Below are 21,908 nucleotides of genomic sequence, written 5' to 3'. Positions count from 1 at the left end.
AAATATACAATATCAAAATATACGTCAAGTTGAGCTGAGGTCGTCGTGCCGCACGGGCACATGCTGCAGTGCAGAGCAGTTCTGGATTCAATCCCACTCAAGAATTCGGCGGAAAGTAGGGTTCGAAAGTGTCTTAAAAGGAAGGGAGTGTCTTAACACTAGGCTCCCGGGTTTCCTCTTCCTACTCTGCACGATACAGAGTACCACCAAAAAAAACATACGCGATGAATCCGATCTTCGGTTATTATTTAATACTTTTCGTTACGTGTACTTTTATAGATCCCCCCTTTATAAAAACGTAGTTTTTTTTATTAATATATGTAGTGCTTTTGTTATGTGACAGTACACGAGTGTCGTCGTCTTATTTGAGATCTTATCAGGTCGTTTTCGTTTACTATAAGTTATGAGGGTAGCTATTAATATTTCATTGTTTCTGGCGTTTGTCACTTTTTAATTACTTTTAGTCACTTTTTTGTCATTTAAAAAAAATATTACTATTAGAAAAATAATATTTTTCTAAGGGACGTGACTTTTATTTGAATGTAATAAATATTTTGTTAAAACGGTATGTATTGAATATAATAAATGTTTTTTTTAGTTATTTTTTTGTCATTTCATATCTGAAAGTAACTTTTATTCCACAGTAAACGCCAAAATGCTGTCAAACGCAATATTGTTATATCTTCAAGAACTAGCATCAAGAGTGGTGGCCCAATCTGGCATAGCAAGTGACAGATATCATGTGGGGAAATTAATGCTCAGGAGTTTTAAAGATGCTCCAGATTTAATTATGCAGGTACCGTCTTTTAATATTTTTTTTACATTAAGTCATTTTTTTATTTGTCTTAGTTATAGCTTGAGGCATTGTGTGTTGTCAGAACTCAATGCCGCGCTTAGCCTTGATACTAGGGCGAAGAAAAATAAATATAAGTTTAAATAAATATTTAATTTCCTCGAGTGGGGATCGAACCCACAACCAGTCGAATTTGCACCACACTTTGTGGCACTCTTCTCTTAAATAATGGATAAATAAAAACAGGTGGTCTCATTTTTTTGAGAAAAAAAAAATCATTACCCTTAATTTTTTATACAATCAGCCAATTTGAGATTATAATTGATGAGAATTTGTGTTAATGTCATATCTTGACTAAAATCGATTTTACTAATAGTATATAGAAACTTGTAGTTTGGACATCCATCCATCCAAATGTTTCAGCAGTAATTTAATATATTCTATACTAATATTATATATTATACAGATAGACGGAGCAACAGACGAGAAGGAAACATTTAAATCAGCCCTGGAGAGGTCAGTCCGATGTGCCACAGCCTTTAGGAATATGGGACTGAAATACCAAGATGTTGTCGTCATTATGGCACCTAATCATCTCGATATTTGTATACCCATGTACGCTGCTTTCTACTTAGGTCTCAATGTGGCAGGAGTAGATATGGATTTAGGAATACGTAAGTTAAATATTAGTAATATATGTTTTTTGTAAATATCCTATAGTACTTATCCCACTAATATTGTAATCGTGAAAGCTTGTGAGGTTAAATATTTGTTCTACTTTTACGTAAAAACGATTTAACGGATTTAAAATATACTTTAGAGTAATATAAGTTATTTATCAGAATAACATATATGTAGGTTAATTTACGGCTTTGAGTTCCGCCACTCAACACGCAATGCCTCCAGAATTCGTCGGAAAGAGATGAACGCAGTGTCTTAGGCGAACACAAGGTTCCCTCTGCCTACCCTGCTGTGTGCGGAATACAGCCTGAATCTGGAAAAAAACATATAGGAATATTTTGTATGATTCGCTAGAATTAATTTATATATATTTAAGTATTATTTCTAAAATTCGTAAAAATATATATAGAAATTTTATTTTTAGATGAATTAAAAGACACATTAAAATATGTTGAACCTAAAATAATATTCTGTGAACATTTCAATGTGAAGACAGTCGAGGAGGCTTTGAAACTGCTGGACATGACAGCCCATATTGTAACATTTGGAGAGAAAAAAGATAATATGAGTTTTTCTCAATTTTTGGACAAATATTCAGACGATACTACAGTCGAAGCGTTCAAGTATGATCTTAGTTAATGCTATTCATACAACATAAATACAAATCTAAGTAATTTTCCCTTGCATTTATTAAATATTAAAATGAATACATAAAATTTTACAAAACAATTTAGAATCGGAGCTATCTTTTCTGACAAATGAACAAATAGGAAAGAGACCACTTAGAAGTGCAAACAATTTATACTTACCAAAAACAAGAACCAATTATGGCAAAAAATCTATTATTTATGAAGTAGCAGAAATTTAAAATAAATTACCTCAATATATAAAAACATCAACTATTTTTATAATTTTAAAACAAAATTAAAGGAACATTTTTATAAAATTAAAATAGAATCCGACCCTGTATTATGATTTCTTCAAATGTGGGTAAACCTAACTTCATTGTGAATGGCCATGGTCAAATATGTTTAAATTATCTCAATATACCCTCTTTCACTTACATTTGTTAATTGAGTATTTAATCTTGTTTTCTTTTTGTTATTTACCATGTTTTGCTGGTTCCAACGCTCATATTGATGAATATGTACTAATTTAAGATAATTTTGTACTCTTTAAGTGAAATGTAATTTCTTTTGAGAAATAAATAAATTCTTTAACCACAAATGAAGTTACGTTGCTTAAGATTGCAAAAATGCAGTATTTAAATTAAAATGACGATAATATTGAAATTTTTGCCTTAAATCTCTAAAATATTTTAATAAATGTTTTACTTTTAGACCAGCAGACTTCGACCCAAAAGAAACGAACTTAATATTAGGAGCAACTAGTGGATCTACCGGAGTACCTAAATCAGTTATGCTAACACATCAAAATTTATTAATTAATTTCCCTGGTGTTTTGTAAGTATCGAAATTATTTGAAAAAATATTTAAAAAATTACACTCTTTCTTTTATATGTAACTTTAAATTTGTATAAGTTAATATAATTCCATGAAACATATAAATGTGGAATGAGAACCAAGGTAAATGTTAATCAATGCGTCGTTCTTGAATTCACCGACAAAAAATCCTTTTCGCTATAAATAGCTCAAAAGTAACTTGAAATGGTTCGTGCAGAACGCACTGTGCGAGTTTTCAGCTTTTAACTTGGCTGGATACTCATGCTCATGTCTTCAACTAATACTGAGTTATAGTTATAAGAACTGAAAAATATGTACAGATGAAAAATATGTATAAAAATATACATTAAATGAGTAAACATATATTACCTAAATGAAAAATAAATGAATAAAGTATGAATACAACAATATATTTTTTCCAGGTATTGTTGCAATAAGTTTCCAGGATCCATTAATTCTTGCCTGGTCGTATCGCCCCTTCAGTGGATAACGGCGGTCTTCCAGTTCATTATGTCGCCGATAGTCAAATACACACGAGTGCAGACATCAGCTCCAACAACGCCCGAACATGTTAATTTTCTTGTAAAAAAATATAAAGTAAGATTCTTTATTATTTTTCTATTATCTAAAACGGTTTCAGGATTGTGTTTTATATTCAATAACTACAAATATATTTAATATTTTCATTTCTTCGCTCTGGCGTCGACGCAGCGTTGAGTTCTGCCACTCAACACGCAATGCCTCCAAGATTCGGCGGAGTGTCTTAACACTAAGCACCCTCTACCAGCCAACTAAATGAGGGATAGAACGAAAAGCTACTTTTTTGTAAAAAAAAGAAAATATATATATATATAAAAATATTATTTTGGGGTACAATCATATCAATTAAAAATATTTGGCATTCATTTATTATTCAACAAAGATTTTTACATCATGACTGGAATTTTATGCTTAGTAATAAACGTTTAATTTAACGCCTTCCACAGTCAATAAAATCATAGCATAAATCCTTTTTTCTCCCTAATATGCTAAATTTTTATTTTGCAGCCAGAGTTTCTTATAGTAAGCCCCACGTTCCTAACAAGTTTATTAAGGTATTGTGAGAAAAATAATGGTGATTTTTCTATCTTCAAATATATTCTGATAGGGGGCAGTGCTGTATCTGAGGAATTGATAAATCAAATTAGTGTAAGTACATACTATTGTTACCACTTTTTTGTATAAGTACATCATGAAAAAATTGCCACATCACTTATTCTTTCAGTAATCTTATTGGTTTTATTTTAAAAAATCTTATGTACATCCTAATATATATAATATATCCTATATATAACCTAAATAAAACCTATGTCCTATATCCTAAATAAAAAAAAACAAACACATTTTTAATTTTTAACATATCTTACTATTGTAGAGACAGGCCCCGCAAGCATGCATTCAAAATGCATACGGCATGACAGAAACATCTGGATTGATAGCCCTGCCAGCATATTCACCTCGTGACTCTATTGGAAAACCTCTATTTCATTTTGAATATAAAGTGAGTGCTATTATTATTAACTAGCGGGCTCGGGGCGGCTTCGCCCGCTTCAGCTATACGAATATTTATGAAAATATTTTCAGTTTAGAGGGTGAACTCTAATAAACCGTGAAACACATGTTCAATGAAATATTTTAAAGAGTTTGAATTTCACATTTTATAAAAATCGTGCGATGCGTGGATCACTTCAGTTAGTAGGAACTTCTCTTGTCAAAGACAGATATTTTTTTCCAGATTGTGGATGTGGAAACAAATGAAGATATAAGGCAACCACATAAGTCTGGTGAATTGCTACTAAAAGGACCTACTGTTAGCAAGGTAAGTAGAAGCAATTTCATTTACCTATAACATTTTATTACAAAAATATGAAAGCTAATGCTATTTTTCTACAATAATTGGAAATAGAACAATTGAACTATAATGCATATAAAGGCCAGTCGTGGCTTACGGATATAAAGTATGACTGTAAAGTACGACAGATTTTGGGTTCGATTCCCGTTGTGTTCCTCCATTCAACACCCAATGCTTCCAGAATTCGACGGAAAATTGGGAACGGAGGTCTTAACACTAGCAGAGAGAACTCTGGCGACTCTGCTGTGTGTTATCCCACACAGTATGACACAAAAAAAATCATAAGATAAAACCTTTCCCCCTTGGCTCCAACTTGTGTTTAAAATATGATCTATAATTTAAACTTTTTATTCTTTAAGAAGAATGTAACAATTTTGTATTGTTTATTTCATTTAGGGATATTACAATAACCCAGAAATGACTAAATTAGCTTTCGATGAGGATGGATGGTTGAAAACAGGAGATATTATGTACAGGGATGAATATTGTAACTTCTACTTCGTAGGTCGCATGAAGTTACTACTGAAGTATAGAAATCATCAGGTACCTTTAAATAAAAATATTTGTCAAAGTTTCTTTCAATTTAATTGCCTCATGAGTCTTTAGAGAAAATACTTTAGTAACCTTTCATTAATTTATTTACATACATGTACCAAAATCTATTTTTTTTTTTTCAGGTATCTCCTACAGAATTAGAAAGTGTGATTATGAAGCATCCAGGCGTAGTAGATGTGGCGGTAACTGGTATACCTGATGAAGAATGTGGAGAATTGCCAGTAGCTGTTGTAATTGCAAAGGATGATTATAAAGTTACTGCATTAGATATTAAAGATTTAGTTAAAAGTATGTGTTTACTATAATAGAATGATAAAAAACCATAAAAAATCTTAATCATAAACTGTATTTCGCACGTAACAGGGTAGGCAGAGGGAACCGTAGTGTTAAGACACTTTGATCTCTATTTTACATAACAACATAATATATAAACTTAGTAACAAATATTTTACGTTTATTAAGTAATTCATTATAATTATATTTAAATACAAATTTACAGATTCTTTAACAGATACCAAGCAGTTGAGGGGAGGAGTTATATTTGTAAAAGAATTTCCATTGACAGCCTCGTCTAAAGTAGATAGACTTAAATTGAAACAGCTCGTTATGACAGTGGGAAGAGAATGATCAAAACAGAGAGAAAAATATAAATGAAATAAAGAGACAAATCTAAAAAAAAAATCGTTTGATTTTGTTCAAATAATGAATGTAACATGGTCGTTAAATTAACAAACAAAGTAAGCCAGACTTTCGTTATTTTATAACATACATCCAACACCAGAAGTACTATTAGGGAAATATGGATCCTGGGTGGTGGTGTTCATTTTCGTTAAATTATAAAGCTTAATATTTTTTGTATTTTCTTGGCTTAATATTAGAAACTACGCTATCCATTGCGAGACACCTCAAAACTCTAATAAATTACAAGCGCCTACGAATCTAACATACTAAAGTGTTAAAAAAATACTCGTATTATTTGCTCCTAATATATTTGTAGGAACTTATAGTTTATAGGATTTGGGGGTGTAATAACTGACAGCACCAAAGATCCATATTCCCTAATAATACTAACGGGTGATGGGTGTAAGGTCAAAGGTCATAGGGCCAAGCCCTTCTGTTGTACTATATGGGTCTCTCTATAAGTTGTTATAATAAAAAAAGCCCTTAAGAAAAGAACCTTCCCTTTCAATTAATTTGATCTTTTTCACTTTTCGATTACTTGTCATTATAAGTATATTTTATCATTATTTTAATAGTTTAGTTTTAAAAACGACTGAAACGAAATAAAAAAGCTTTCTACCACCATAAAATCCTTGAAGTCTCAAACCCACCATACCAGAAGGCAAGATATAGTTAGCTCATTCTGCAGGAATCCAGGGCAGTACGCGACGAAATTAAGAAATCGTTGGCGGTAGTTTGATATAATAATTATGTCAACTGACAGACGAATGCCAACTCAGTCTACGTGACCACGGACTACTGTAAAGTGTTCGAAACGTCGGGTTTCCAAAAATATGTAATATCTTAAATAAACGCGGTTAAAATAGTTTTATTTAAAAAAAATAGTAATATTTCATATTTTTATTGCATTGATCCAGATAGAAGATAGAGATCGAAGAGAGGCGCAGTGTTTAGTTCTGGCACTTGACACGCATCTCCTCAAGAATTCGGCGAAAAGTGGAGAACAGAAGTGTCTTTACACTTGGTTCCCTTTGCGTAACCTGTTCGCGATACAACGTAAAAGCACACAAGCTATAAAAAATATATACGTGATGAGTCCGGTTATGTGGTTCTTTTTTATATGTTTAATATTCGCAATTTTGCACAATCACTACCCCTTTTTTAAATATTAAATTTTATTTAATAGTAACAACTTTTACTATAAAATTTTATTTTATTTAACTCCATAGTATGGCGCCGTTATAAAAACGTAGTTTTTTTATTAGGATTTTTTGTACTTTTGTTACGTGACAGTACACGAGTGTCGTCATCTTGTTTAAGATTTATTATCAGTTCTTTTTCATTTACTATTAGTTAAGTCGCTGTCAGTATCTCTAGGTGTTTCTAACGTTATTCACTTTTTTATTTTTAACAATTAAAAAGAATAGTTAAATATTTGTTTATGACTGTGACTTTATTTGAATACATTAAATATTTTGTAAAACGGTATGTACTCGCAATAAAATAAATATTTTTTTTCTTAAAATTTATAAATTTTTATGTTTTTGCTTTTTTTGTATAATATAATCAAGTCAAAATCAAATCAGCTTCACGCTGTATCCCGCACACAGCAGGGTAGGCAGAGGGAACCTAGTGTTAAGACTCACCGTTCCCCACCTTCTGTCTAATTCGGGAGGCTTTGCGTGTTGAGTGGCAGAACTTAACGCCGCGCTTTGCCTTGACACCAGAGCGAAGAAATGCAAATAAATATTTCTCTTCCTCGAGTGGGGATCGAACCCACAACTACGCTACGACGGCCTATAATATAATAACAATACGGTTCACTATCAAAGATCAGTTACGTTATATTGACATCATTAAGAATGTCATACTGCCCTATTTACTGTATTTACTTAATGATTTATGTAATTAATAAAAAGCAAATAACGAGCAGAAGATAAACAACATTCCATAACAACCCTCATTATTATGAAATAATTGAAATATGTTTAATTCGTGAGAAAAGCCTGTAGTGGTGCAGGGGCAAAAGCGTGCGACTGTAATTGCAACAGATTCAATTCTTACTTGGGGAAATTAAATATTTAATATATTAATTTCTTCGCTCTGGTGTCAATTAAGGCAAAGCGCGGCGGTGAGTTTTGCTTTCGATTTCAGCGTAAAGTGGAGAGCGAATTGTCTTATTACTAGGTTTCCTCTGCTTACCCTGTTACATCGAAGAGATCTGAGAGAGAGAGAAAGAGAGAGATACAAGAAATCGCTAAAATGCTATCCAACGCCATACTGTTTTATCTTCATGAACTATCATCAAGAGTGGTGGCCCAATCAGGTATAGCAAGTGACAGATATCATGTGGGGAAATTAATACTCAGAAGCTTCAAAGATGCTCCAGATTTAATTATGCAGGTACCGTTTCTTTTTTTATTTGCCTAAATTATACAGTCTTTTTGTCATCACCACTTTAAATGAAAGCACAGTAGAAAATTGGTAATTGCGTCAAATAGAACGAGAAATATCTTTTTCTCATTCTGTTATGTTTTTTATTAATGAAAGTGGCAGATCGGCAACGTGATTACGTTTTTGGTATTTGGTATATTCGTAACTGCCACACACGTAATACAGTTGGAGAAAAATCGTGAAATGAAAAAAAATCCTATGTCTAACCTGTTGACGTATATTAATTATTTTTTTTAGGTGTACCTAAATATTTACTTTTTTATTTGCTGCTCAATTAAAGCAAAGAAGTAAAGAAGTTTGATTTTTTCCTGAAATTCGTATGTCTTGCACATACGAATTTTAGTTATATGCGTGTTAAGCTTCGCAGTTGTTACCAGAACTAGGAAATTTAAATATTAAATATATCAAATTTTCAATAAACGAAGTCTATCTTGCTCAAGTATTTATACGGCCATTTAATATACTTAAATCTGATATTAACAGATAGACGGAGCAACAGACGAAAAGGAAACATTTAAATCAGCCCTGGAGAGGTCAGTCCGATGTGCTACAGCCTTTAGGAATATGGGACTGAAATACCAAGATGTGGTCGTCATTATGGCACCTAACCATCTTGAGCTCTCCACACCCATGTACGCTGCTTTCTACTTAGGTCTTAATGTTGCAGGAGTAGACATGAATTTAGGAGTATGTAAGTAAAATATGAATTATTTATAAAATATTTTTATACATTATGTATTTTTTAAGTATATAGTATAAGTAAATCTTAAATAATCAATACAAGGTGACATGAATATACCTTGAGAGGAAAGTTTATTTCCGCAGTACCTAAGGTAGATGAAAATTAAACTTAAAGTGACTCTCTGTATATTTTTTTCATAATTTTTTAATTACTTTAAAAAATAGAAGTTTTTTTTAGAATTAATTGATTCCGTTTAATAATATGTGTTAAGAACATAATAGGTAGCTAATAGCTGTCTTATAAAAATAACTTGGGAAACAATTTCGTAATTTATAAGATACGATGATGACTTCTTTGAACTATTATATTGACGAAATAGTGCCCTACCTTTTACTACCTACCTATTACCATCTATATGTAAAAATATACATAAGTACTTTATTTTTAGATGAACTAAAAGACACATTAAAATGTGTCGCACCTAAAATAATATTCTGTGAAAATTTCAATGTGAAGAACGTCGAGGAGGCTTTGAAACTGCTGGACATGACAGCTCATATTGTAACGTTTGGAGAGAAAAAAGATAATATGAGCTTTTCTGAATTTTTGGATAAATATTCAGACGATACTACAGTAGAAGCGTTTAAGTATGAAGTCAGTTAATACTATTAATATATTAAGGAAATTAAGTATATTAATAAAATTAAATTTTAGTGAAATATTAAAACACCTAATAACAGGAATATCTTATAATCTACACCTATAATCTACACCTGTAATCTACACCTAATAACAGGAATATCTTATAATCTTACCTCAGAAAAAATCTTATATTGCTTGAGAATGGAAAAAATGGTATACATTCAAAATTTTTGAGGAATTTTATGAATATTTTAATTTTAGACCAGCAGATTTTGATCCAAAAGAAACCAACATAATTTTGGGAGCAACTAGTGGATCTACCGGAGTACCTAAATCAGTTATGCTAACTCATGAAAATATATTAATTAGCTTCCCTTGTGTTTTGTAAGTATCAAGAATGTTTGAAAATATATTTAAAACCAGTCATTTAGATGGGATTTAGATAATACTGAGCTATAGTTAAAAAATAAATAAAAATAAGTAGAGATGACAAAAATGTAATACCTTTGTACTAATTTAGTATACATATAAAACCTAAAAGTATTTTTCTTTTATAAATTGTAATAGTGATATTTGTTTGGGTTTATCCTATTAAATAATAAATACTATATGTAATATATATCGCTGTAAAAGAATACATTTCTCATGAATTAACTAAATATTAAAAAGGACTATGTGTATTAAATAACAGTATTAATATAATATTTTCAGGTATTCTTGCAATAAGTTTCCAGGATCCATTAATTCTTGCTTGCTCGTATCGCCCCTTCAGTGGATAACGGCGGCCTATCAGTTCATTATGTCTCCTATAGTCAAATACATCCGAGTGCAAACATTAGCTCCAACAACGCCCGAACATGTTAATTTTCTTATAAAAAAATATAAAGTAAAGTATTTTAGCTTACTTATTTTCTATTTTCAAAAGCGTTGTTAAGCATATGTTTTTTTATTTAGTATCTACGTTTACTCATCTATCACTGAGGGTCTGGCAGACACTGCACAGTCGGAGCTACAGAACGATGAAAGTTAAAATTTGAGAAAAGATATAGATAGATACTTAGATAAAACGATAGCACAAAGCCTTTTTCTCTATCCCTAATATCCTAAGCTTTTATTTTGCAGCCAGAGTTCCTTATAGTAAGCCCCACGTTCCTAACAAGTTTATTAAGGTATTGTGAGAAAAACGATGGCGATTTTTCTTCTTTCAAACATATCTTGATAGGGGGCAGTGCTGTATCTGAGGAATTAATAAATCAAATTAGCGTAAGTACATATTTGATTTTTCTGCTTTAAATTGAAGCCATTTTGAACATATAAATATATTTTAAAATTTAACGACTCCTGTACGACTAAACTAAATGACTTCTGAGTTTCACCATTAAAAAAATAGCCAAAATAATAATTATTTCAATAGTCGTGTTCTTTGAATTGATATATCTAAGTAATACAAAAAAACAAAAAAATAATAAATAAACTTTTACCATATTTTCTTATGATTGTAGAGAGAAACTCCGCAAGCAAATATTCAAATTGGGTATGGCATGACAGAAACATCTGGATTGTTCGCCCTACCAGCATTTTCACCTTGTAACTCCATCGGGAAACCTCTATGTCATTTTGAATATAAAGTTAGTGACCATATTATTTATTATGATGAATATGATAGAGGCCGTCATGGCGCAGCGGCACAAGGGTGTGACTGTAACGTGACGGTTGTGGATTCGATCCCCACTCGAGGAAGTGAAATATTTATTTACGTTTACCATTTCTTCGCTCTTGTGTCCAGGCAAAGCGCTGGTTGAGTTATGCCACTCAACAGGCAATGCTTCCAGAATTGGACAGGAAGTGGGGAACGGAATGTCTCAACATTAGGTTCCCTCTTCCTACCCTACTGTGTGCGGGATACAGCGTGAAGCTGATTTGTATGTATATATGTAAATTCTGTTGAAAAATATAAACAAAAAATGTTATTAGGCTTTCTAAGAAATACATCGAGACAAATGGGTACACTTTTTTATTGGAAAAGATACACTTGAAAGATAGTTTGGTCAGATTAGCTTCTGATTATGGGATCTGGTGGAAGTCAGTTTTTTTTTGTATTAAAAAAATTATAATTATTTTTCAGATTGTCGATGTGACAACAAATGAGAATATAAGCGAACCGCATAAGTCTGGGGAATTGCGAGTAAAAGGACCTACGGTTAGCAAGGTTAGTAGATACTTCTAAATTAATAGTACTTTTAGAAACCGTTGTGCACAGCGGCGAAAATCTTACTTTTTTTAGCTCTAACATGTGTTAAACCTTATATAATGTATAATTAAAATTTTCTTTTTTTCTGTTTTAGGGATATTACAATAATCCAGAAATGACTGAACTGGCTTTCGATGAGGATGGATGGTTGAAAACAGGAGATATTGTGTACAGAGATGAATATTGTAACTTCTACTTTGAAGGTCGCTTGAAATTACTACTGAAGTATAGAAATCATCAGGTACCTTAAAATAAAAATATTTGTCAAAGTTTCTTTCAATTTAATTGACTCATGAGTCTTTAGAGAAAAAACTTTAGTAACATTTATTTCATTTATTTACATACATATACCATTTTTTTCAGGTATCTCCTACAGAATTAGAAAGTGTGATTATGAAGCATCCAGGAGTAGTAGATGTGGCGGTGACTGGTATACCTGATGAAGAATGTGGAGATTTGCCAGTAGCTGTTGTAATTGCAAAGGATGATTCTAAAGTTACTGCATTAGATATTAAAGATCTAGTTAAAAGTACGTATATACTATATGAGAATGATAAAAAGTAATATAAAATCTAAACAATAGTTCTAGATAAACCTTTAAAGGTACTCAAACTTCAATGTCGACCTGATATTCGATTATCTGCCTTTCGAAATGATTTTCTACAGTGCTTAATTATAGTTGCCAGTAAATATTTACGCTGTGAGTGCTTTTATTTTTTTATCTGCATCTGCATCTACTTTCGGGAACGGAGTGTTTTAACACTAAATTCTTTCTGCCTTAAGAAATATATTATACTAATATTGAACGAAAACTTTACAGATTCGTTAACAGATACAAAGCAGTTGAGAGGAGGAGTTATATTTGTAAAGGAATTTCCAACGACAGCCACATCTAAAATAGATAGACTTAAATTGAAACAACTCGCTTTGACAGTGGGAAGGGAATGATCAAAATAGAGAGAAAAATATAAATTAAATAAATAGAAAAATCTAATAAAAAAGTCGTTTGATTTCGTTCAAATAATGAATATATTCAATGAATATGTTCAATGAATATGTTCAATGAATAAATATAATGAATATACATATATATATTCTTTATTGCACATGTATAAATAGTAAGAAAACAGTTAAAAAGTTATGTTTCCAATGGCGGGCTTATTTCTGAAAGAAATCTCTTCCAGCCAACCTATGGAAGTGGATGAGTGCCAAACAGCGGAATAACAACACAGCGCAACACAGAAAAAAAATTAAAATATCAGAAAAATATATATATTAACTATCACATTATAAACATAATACATGCTACAATATATATATATATATATATATATATATATATATATATATATATATATATACCTACACAAGTTATAAATATATAATTATATATACTGTTAAATCGACTATATATACATATACATACATATATAATACATACATAAAATATACCCGTACATACATATATACATATATATATAATATATAGAAACACTGATTAAAGCTATGTCTAATTGCTTTCACTTTTGAGCAAATGTTTTTTAAGTTTGGATTTAAATGAATTTAGGGAATGGCTTTTCTGAATAGGATTGGGAAGTTGGTTCCAAAGGGATGCGGCATATACAGTAAAGGATTGAGACATATATGGTCATTAAATGAGTAATAACCCTAGAGCCAAAGTAAGCCAGACTTTCGTTATTTTATAACATACATCCAACACCGGAAGTACTATTAGGGAAATATGGATCCTGTGTGGTGGTGTTCATTTTCGTTAAATTATAAAGCTTAATATTTTTTGTATTTTTTTGGCTTAATATTAGAAATTACGCTATCCATTCCCAGTAGCGGCGTTAGGGTAGGGCGAGGCTGGGCGACCGCCCAGGGGCGCCGGATAAAAAGGGCGCCGTAGACGCCCGTTTAGGGCGCTTTGCGCAAAGATGTCTCCTCGCTGCAGTGGCGTAGCTAGGGTATTTGCTGCCCGGTGCGGCTTAGGAGACTTGATGCCCTTTAAAATGGTCTAAGAACTAAAAAAAAAAAAAAACAAAGTGATCGTCGACTTTGATTACGGATTACGGGGACACAATCTAGCAATCTAAATTAACAAACTTAACAACTTTGAAAATAAAATTGCAGAAAACATAGACTTTGAATGCCTAATAAAAGAGTTCGCAGATAGAAAGGCTAGAAGAAGTGAAATTTTATTAGTTTTTTTCATTATTTTTTTTTAATAAGATGGTTATTTCGTTGTACCCATTCCCTTTTTTGTATGTTATTAAATTGTAGTTAGGGGGCGCCGAAAAAACTTCGCCCGGGGCGCCGGTAGTGCTAAAACCGGCACTGTTCATTCCGAGACCTCTCCTACCTCTAAACTCATATAAATTACAAGCGCCTACGAATCTAACATACTAAAGTGTTAAAAAATACTCCTATTATTTGCTCCTAATATATTTGTAGGAACTTATAGCTTATAGGATTTGGGGGTGTTATAACTGACACCACCAAAGATCCATATTTTCTAATAGTACTTACCTGTGTTAAGTGTATGCGCACAGAAACTTTCAGCCTTTATAAAATAACGAAAATTTGGCCCTATTGTTGTACTATTTGGCTCTATCTATAAGTTTTTATAATAAAAAAAGCCCTTAAGAAAAGAACCTTTCAATTAATTTGATCTTTTTCACTTTTCGATTACTTGTTATTATTTTAATATATATGTACACATGTCATCTGAATTATATATGTACACATAAAACTGACTAAAACGAAATAAAAAAGCTTTCTACCACCATAAAATCCTTGAAGTCTCAAACCCACCATACCAGAAGGCAAGATGCAGTTAGCTCATTCTGCAGGAATCCAGGGCAGTACGCGAGGCAATTAAGAAATCGTTGGCGGTAGTTTGATATAATAATTATGTCAACTGACAGACGAATGCCACCTCAGTCTACCCGTGACCACGGCCTACTGTAAAGTGTTCGAAACGTCGAGTTTCCAAAAATATGTAAAATCTTAAATAAACGCGGTTAAAATAGTTTTATTTAAAAAAAATAGTAATATTTAATATTTTTATTGCCTTGATCCAGTAACGAAGACAGGCTTGTGTTTAGTTCTGGCAGTTGACACGCATTCCTCAAGAATTCGGCGAAAAGTGGGGAACAGAAGTTCCCCACTTTTCGCACACTTGGTTCCCTTTGCGTAATCTGTTCGCGATACAACGTAAAAGCACACAAGCTATAAAAAATATATACGTGATGAGTCCGGTTATGTGGTTCTTTTTGATATGTTTAATATTCGCAATTTTGCACAATCACCACTCACTGTCCACCATATTAAATTTTATTTAATAGTAACTACTTTTACTATTAAATTTTATTTTATTTAACTCTTTATTAACTTTAATATGGCGCCGTTATAAAAACGTAGTTTTTTTATTAAGATTTTTTGTACTTTTGTTACGTGACAGTACACGAGTGTCGTCATCTTGTTCAAGATTTATTATCAGTTCGTTTTCATTTACTATTAGTTAAGACGCTGTCAGTATCTCTAGGTGTTTCTAACGTTATTCACTTTTTAATTATTAATAATTAAAAAAAAATGTTAAGTATTTTTAACAATTAAAAAGAATAGTTAAATATTTGTTTATGTCTGTGACTTTATTTGAATACATTAAATATTTTGTAAAACGGTATGTACTCGCAATAAAATAAATATTATTTTTCTTAAAATTTATAATTTTTTATGTTTTTGCTTTTTTTGTATAATATAATCAAATCAAAATCAAATCGGCTTCACGCTGTATCCCGCACACAGCAGGGTAGGCAGAGGGAACCTAGTGTTAACTCTCACCGTTCCCCACTTTCTGCCGAATTCTGGAGGCTTTGCGTGTTGAGTGGCAGAACTTAACGCCGCGCTTTACCTCGACACCAGAGCGAAGAAATGGAAATATAAATGTAAATAAATATTTCACTTCCTCGAGTGGGGATCGAACCCACAACTACGCTACGACGGCCTATAATATAATAACAATACGGTTCACTATCAAAGTTCAGTTACGTTATATTGACATCATTAAGAATGTCATACTGCCCTATTTACTGTATTTACTTAATGATTTATGTAATTAATAAAAAGCAAATAACGAGCAGAAGATAAACTAAATTACAAATAATTGAAAAAAATTGTTTAACTTGTGACATAAGCCTGTCGTAGTACAAGGGCACAAGCGTGCGTGCGTGTACAGGCATCCCTCGTATAACACGGTTAATTCGTACCGTGCTATATCGAAACCGTGTTATAGGAAACCAGGTATACCTTACTTTACACCGTGTAGTATCGAAACCTTGTCTTGTGTTATATCGAAACCGTGTTATACGAAACTTTGAAATAATATAAATAAAGGCAAAGTGTACCGTGTTATATCGAAACCAAATCTTAAGGTGTAAAATTTTATGATAGCTGAAATGTCGTTCCAAATACTACATAAATGAAAAAGGAAGTTACCTTGATGTTTTTATTAAGAAAAATAAATTAAATTCAATTTTATGATGAAATACAAAAATTTTAAAATACAACAATAAAATATATTCAAAGACTAATAATAATAATTACATAGTATAAAACAAGTAGAAACAGCTTATTGAACGAAAACCGTGTTATATTAGTATCAATTCTTGTACCGTGTAATATCGAAACCGTGTTTTACAAGTACCGTGTTATACGAGGAACGCCTGTAAATGCAATTCCTACTTGGGAAAATAAAATATTTTATGTCAAGGGAAAGTGCGGCGGTGAGTTCTGCCTTCAACTTTTACGTAAAGTGGAGAGCGAATTGTCTTAATACATAGCTCTCTCTGCCTACCCTGCTACATGCGGAATACAAAGTAAGCCTGAAAAAATATGTTAACTTGAAAATTACTTTTAGTACAAAGAAATCGCTAAAATGCTGTCCAACGCAATACTGTTTTATCTTCATGAACTATCATCAAGAGTGGTGGCCCAATCAGGTATAGCAAGTGATAGATATCATGTGGGGAAATTAATACTCAGGAGTTTTCAAGATTCTCCAGATTTAATTATGCAGGTACCGTTTCTTTGTGATATTTTAAATTATTATATTAAGTCATTTTTTATTTGTCCAGAGTGTCACATCACTATTTTAAATGAAAACACAGTAGAAAATAGGTAATTGCGTAAAATAGAACGAGAAATATCTTTTTGTCATTCTGGTATGTTTTTTCATGAATGAAAGTGGTAGATCGGCAACGTTTAATAATATTTTTGTAATGGTAGCTGTTTAAGTTTTTGGTATTTGGCACACGATAAGAATCGTGAATTTAAAAAAAATCCAATGTCTTAACTGTTGACGAGCCTATATTGATTATTTTATTTACGTATGGGTTTGAAATGTTTTACCTGTATCTAAATATTTACTTTTTTATTTGCTGCTCCTGTAAAAAGCAAAGAAGTAAAGAAGTAAAGAAGTTTGATTTTTACCTGAAATAGCAGGTTATATAGGATTTTTTGTTATATGCCTGCTTAGCTTCGAACTTGTTACCAGAACTAGGAAATTAAAATATGAAATATTTCAAACTTTTATTAGGAGGTCTATCTTGCCCAAATATTTCTACGGCAATTTAATATATTTAAAACTGATATTAACAGATAGACGGAGCAACAGACGAAAAGGAAACATTTAAATCAGCCCTGGAGAGGTCAGTCCGATGTGCCACAGCCTTTAGGAATATGGGGCTGAAATACCAAGATGTTGTCGTCATTATGGCACCTAATCATCTTGACCTTTGCATACCCATGTACGCTGCCTTCTACTTAGGCCTTAATGTGGCAGGAATAGATATGAATTTAGGAGTATGTAAGTAAAATATGTATCATTTATAAACTATTTTTATGCAATTTTCGCGATATCTATAGTAAATGAAAATTAAATTTAAAATGACTATCTATTAGGATAGGATAGGATAGGATATTTTCATAATTTTAAGAATATTTTAAAAAACAGAAGTTTATTTTAGAATTATTAGATTCCGCTTAATAATATGTGTTAAGAACATAATAAGTACCTAATAGAAAAAAAATAACTTGGGAAACAATTTCGTAATTTATAATATACAATGATGACTTCTTTGAACTATTATATTGACGAAATAGTGCTCTACCTTTTACAACCTACCTATTACCATCTATATGTAAAAATATATATAAATACTATATTTTTAGATGAACTAAAAGACACATTAAAATGTGTCGCACCTAAAATAATATTCTGTGAAAATTTTAATGTGAAGAACGTCGAGGAGGCTTTGAAACTGCTGGACGTGACAGCTCATATTGTAACATTTGGAGAGAAAAAAGATAATATGAGCTTTTCTGAATTTTTGGACAAATATTCAGACGATACTACAGTAGAAGCATTCAAGTATGATCTCAGTTAATACTATTAATATATTAAAGAAATTAAGTATATTAATAAAATTAAATTTTAGTGAAATATTAAAATACCTAAAAACTAGAATAAAATTACTGCAGAAAAATTCTTACATTGCTTGAGAATGGAAAAAATGGTATACATTCAAAATTTTTGAGGAATTTTATGAATATTTTAATTTTAGACCAGCAGATTTTGATCCAAAAGAAACCAACATAATTTTGGGAGCAACTAGTGGATCTACCGGAGTACCTAAATCAGTTATGCTAACTCATGAAAATATATTAATTAGCTTCCCTTGTGTTTTGTAAGTATCAAGAATGTTTGAAAATATATTTAAAACCAGTCATTTAGATGTAATTTGTATATTTAATTAAATATTACTAGATAATACTGAACTATAGTTAAAAAATAAATATAAATAAGTAGAAGTAACAAATATGTAATACCTATATACTAACTAAGTATATAGTATATTATATAAAACCTAAAAGTATTTTTCTTTTATAAATTGTAATAGTGATATTTCTTTGGGTTTGTCCTATTAAAGAATTAACTAAATATTAAAAAGAGCTACGTATAAGAAAGTATGAATATAACAATATATATTTTCCAGGTATTGTTGCAATAAGTTTCCAGGATCCATTAATTCTTGCCTGGTCGTATCGCCCCTTCAGTGGATAACGGCGGTCTTTCAGTTCGTTATGGCACCGATAGTGAAATATACACGAGTGCAGACATCAGCTGCAACAACGCCCGAACATGTTAATTTTCTTGTAAAAAAATATAAAGTAATTTTTTTTATATTACTTATTTTCTATTTTCTAAAGCGTTATTAGGCTTATATTTTATATTTAGTATCTACGTTTACTCATCTATTACTGAGGGTCTGGCAGACAATGCTCAGCCGGAGCTACAGAGTGAAAGTTAAAATTTAAGAAAAGATATAGATAGATAGTTAGATAAAACCATAGCACCAAGCCTTTTTTCTCTATCCCTAATATCCTAAACTTTTATTTTGCAGCCAGAGTTCCTTATAGTAAGCCCCACGTTCCTAACAAGTTTATTAAGGTATTGTGAGAAAAACAATGGCGATTTTTCTTCCTTCAAACATATCTTAATAGGGGGCAGTGCTGTATCTGAGGAATTAATAAATGAAATTAGTGTAAGTACATATTATTTAAAGTTATAAGAATTTTTCTGCTTTAAATGGAAACCGTTTTGAACATACTTATATACTTATTTTAAAATTTAACTATTCCTGTATAACTAAAACTAAATGACTTCTGAGATTAATATTTTTTCCAATCTATGTGAATTTTGGAATGTATATTCAAATTAAGAATAGTTCCACCATTCAAAAAATAGCAATAATTAGTTTAATAGTCGTGTTCTTTGGATTGATATATCTAAGCAATAAAAAAACAAAAAAAAATATAAATAAACTTTTACTATATATTTTTATGATTGTAGAGAGAAACTCCGCAAGCAAATATTCAAATTGGGTACGGCATGACGGAAACATCTGGATTATTCGCCCTACCAGCATTTTCACCTCGTAACTCCATCGGGAAACCTCTATGTCATTTTGAATATAAAGTTAGTGACCGTATTATTTATTATGATGAATATGATAGAGGCCGTCATGGCGCAGCGGCACAAGGGTGTGACTGTAACGTGACGGTTGTGGATTCGATCCCCACTCGAGGAAGTGAAATATTTATTTACGTTTATATTACCATTTATTCGCTCTGATGTCGAGGCAAAGCGCTGGTTGAATTATGCCACTCAACACGCAATGCCTCCATAATTCGGCACAGAGTTGGGAACGGAGTGTCTTAACACTAGGTTCCCTCTGCCTACCCTGCTGTGTGCGGGATACAGCGTAAAGCCGATTTGTATGTATATATGTAAATTCTGTTGAAAAATATAAATAAAAAATGTTATTAGGCTTTCTAAGAAATACATCGCGACAAATGGGCGAATGACCAAAATAGCATACCACTTTTTTATTGGAAACTATACACTTAAAAGATAGTTTGGTCAAATTAGCTTCTGATTATGGGATCTGGTTGAAGTCAGTTTTTTTTTTGTATTAAAAAAAATTATAATTATTTTTCAGATTGTCGATGTATTAACAAATGAGAATATAAGCGAACCGCATAAATCTGGGGAATTGCGAGTAAAAGGCCCTACGGTTAGTAAGGTTAGTAGATACTTTTAAATTGATAGCACTTTATTACAATAAATATGAAGACTATATATAGCATAATATTTAATTAAAATTTTCTTTTTTTCTATTTTAGGGATATTACAATAATCCAGAAATGACTAAGCTGGCTTTCGATGAGGATGGATGGTTGAAAACGGGAGATATTATGTACAGGGATGAATATTATAACTTCTACTTTGAAGGTCGCTTGAAGTTACTACTGAAGTATAGAAATCATCAGGTAGAAATAAAAATATTAGTCATAGTTTGTTTCAATATAAACGTATTCAATTATTATTAAGCAAAATAATAGTATTTAGATATAATTACTAAATATCAAAATAATTTCAGGTATCTCCTACAGAACTGGAAAGTGTTATTATTAAGCATCCAGGCGTAGCAGACGTGGCGGTGACTGGTATACCTGATGAAGAATGTGGAGATTTGCCAGTAGCTGTTGTAATTGCAAAGGATGATTCTAAAGTCACTGCATTAGATATTAAGGATCTAGTTAAAAGTACGTATATACTATATGAGAATGATAAAAAGTCATATAAAATCTAAAGAATAGTTCTAGATAAACCCTTAAAGGCACTCAAACTTCAATGTTGAACTGATATTCGATTTTCTGCCTTTCGAAATGATTTTGTACATTGTTTAATTATAGTTACCAGTAAATATTTACGCTGTGAGTACTTTTATTCTTTAATCTGCATCTTCATCTACTTTCGGGAACGGAGTGTCCTAACACTAAATTCTTTCTGCCTTAAGAAATATATTATACTAATATTTAACGAAAACTTTACAGATTCGTTAACAGATACAAAGCAGTTAAGAGGAGGAGTTATATTTGTAAAGGAATTTCCAACGACAGCCACGTCTAAAATAGATAGACTAAAATTGAAACAACTCGCTTTGACAGTGGGAAGAGAATAAACATAGAGGAGAGAAAAAAAATTAAATAAAATAAAAATAATAATTAAATAAGGTTTGTTGTTTAATTTTGTTCAAACAATCATTAAAATTTCATTTTATTTCATATTTTTTTGCGATTTTCTTTATTAATATCCATTTACTCTTTTGATAAACTTTTTTTTTTAAAACTTTCTATAAAATTTAATTATTTTTTTTATTTAATCTATATTAGTTCCATACCTACCT

At 31.3% G+C, this 21,908-nt stretch overlaps 3 protein-coding genes across 4 annotated transcripts; all 3 read left to right on the top strand.

The window, feature by feature from the left end:
* Positions 1-373: 373 nt before the first annotated feature.
* Positions 374-6,074, top strand: LOC146540569 (luciferin 4-monooxygenase-like). Its single transcript, XM_085202551.1, has 12 exons — positions 374-565; positions 645-796; positions 1,260-1,467; positions 1,899-2,097; positions 2,815-2,937; positions 3,360-3,534; positions 3,985-4,125; positions 4,352-4,477; positions 4,712-4,795; positions 5,225-5,371; positions 5,506-5,671; positions 5,883-6,074. The coding sequence occupies exons 2-12, from the start codon at positions 656-658 to the stop codon at positions 6,008-6,010; spliced, it is 1,638 nt and encodes a 545-aa protein (XP_085058677.1). The 5' UTR covers positions 374-565; positions 645-655; the 3' UTR covers positions 6,011-6,074.
* Positions 6,075-7,209: 1,135 nt separating this feature from the next.
* LOC146540568 (luciferin 4-monooxygenase-like) lies at positions 7,210-13,094 on the top strand. Of its 2 annotated transcripts, XM_085202574.1 has the most exons (12): positions 7,210-7,549; positions 8,252-8,467; positions 9,002-9,209; positions 9,649-9,847; positions 10,104-10,226; positions 10,554-10,728; positions 10,965-11,105; positions 11,345-11,470; positions 11,968-12,051; positions 12,188-12,334; positions 12,457-12,622; positions 12,914-13,094. In XM_085202574.1, exons 2-12 carry the CDS (start codon positions 8,327-8,329, stop codon positions 13,039-13,041), a joined length of 1,638 nt encoding a protein of 545 aa, XP_085058700.1. In that variant the 5' UTR covers positions 7,210-7,549; positions 8,252-8,326; the 3' UTR covers positions 13,042-13,094. The 2 variants fall into 2 exon arrangements, with proteins under 2 accessions (XP_085058700.1, XP_085058709.1); XM_085202583.1 differs by lacking the exon at positions 7,210-7,549 and having other exon boundaries at positions 8,055-8,467.
* A 2,528-nt stretch (positions 13,095-15,622) lies between these two features.
* Positions 15,623-21,727, top strand: LOC146540567 (luciferin 4-monooxygenase-like). The gene is made up of 12 exons (XM_085202563.1): positions 15,623-15,778; positions 17,015-17,173; positions 17,755-17,962; positions 18,328-18,526; positions 18,720-18,842; positions 19,152-19,326; positions 19,560-19,700; positions 20,009-20,134; positions 20,658-20,741; positions 20,842-20,988; positions 21,099-21,264; positions 21,556-21,727. The coding sequence occupies exons 2-12, from the start codon at positions 17,033-17,035 to the stop codon at positions 21,681-21,683; spliced, it is 1,638 nt and encodes a 545-aa protein (XP_085058689.1). The 5' UTR covers positions 15,623-15,778; positions 17,015-17,032; the 3' UTR covers positions 21,684-21,727.
* The last annotated feature ends 181 nt before the right edge of the window (positions 21,728-21,908 follow it).

Source organism: Heliconius melpomene, chromosome 2 (genome assembly GCF_056956725.1).
Source record: "Heliconius melpomene rosina isolate 202511_hmr_F chromosome 2, ASM5695672v1, whole genome shotgun sequence".
Taxonomy (NCBI): Eukaryota; Metazoa; Arthropoda; class Insecta; order Lepidoptera; family Nymphalidae; genus Heliconius; species Heliconius melpomene.
This window is presented reverse-complemented; position numbering and strand designations above follow the sequence as displayed.

What these genes read in the sequence shown, in the direction of transcription:
- LOC146540569 (XM_085202551.1), top strand. Translation starts at nt 656, where the DNA reads ATGCTGTCAAACGCAATATTGTTATATCTTCAAGAACTAGCATCAAGA. An exon ending in ATTAATTTCCCTGGTGTTTT is followed by an intron (nt 2,938 to 3,359) that starts GTAAGTATCGAA and finishes TATTTTTTCCAG; the next exon opens with GTATTGTTGCAATAAGTTTC. An exon ending in TATTTCATTTTGAATATAAA is followed by an intron (nt 4,478 to 4,711) that starts GTGAGTGCTATT and finishes ATTTTTTTCCAG; the next exon opens with ATTGTGGATGTGGAAACAAA.
- LOC146540567 (XM_085202563.1), top strand. Translation starts at nt 17,033, where the DNA reads ATGCTGTCCAACGCAATACTGTTTTATCTTCATGAACTATCATCAAGA. An exon ending in AATTAATAAATGAAATTAGT is followed by an intron (nt 19,701 to 20,008) that starts GTAAGTACATAT and finishes TTATGATTGTAG; the next exon opens with AGAGAAACTCCGCAAGCAAA. An exon ending in TGAAGTATAGAAATCATCAG is followed by an intron (nt 20,989 to 21,098) that starts GTAGAAATAAAA and finishes AAATAATTTCAG; the next exon opens with GTATCTCCTACAGAACTGGA.
- LOC146540568 (XM_085202574.1), top strand. Translation starts at nt 8,327, where the DNA reads ATGCTATCCAACGCCATACTGTTTTATCTTCATGAACTATCATCAAGA. An exon ending in AATTAATAAATCAAATTAGC is followed by an intron (nt 11,106 to 11,344) that starts GTAAGTACATAT and finishes TTATGATTGTAG; the next exon opens with AGAGAAACTCCGCAAGCAAA. An exon ending in TATGTCATTTTGAATATAAA is followed by an intron (nt 11,471 to 11,967) that starts GTTAGTGACCAT and finishes ATTATTTTTCAG; the next exon opens with ATTGTCGATGTGACAACAAA.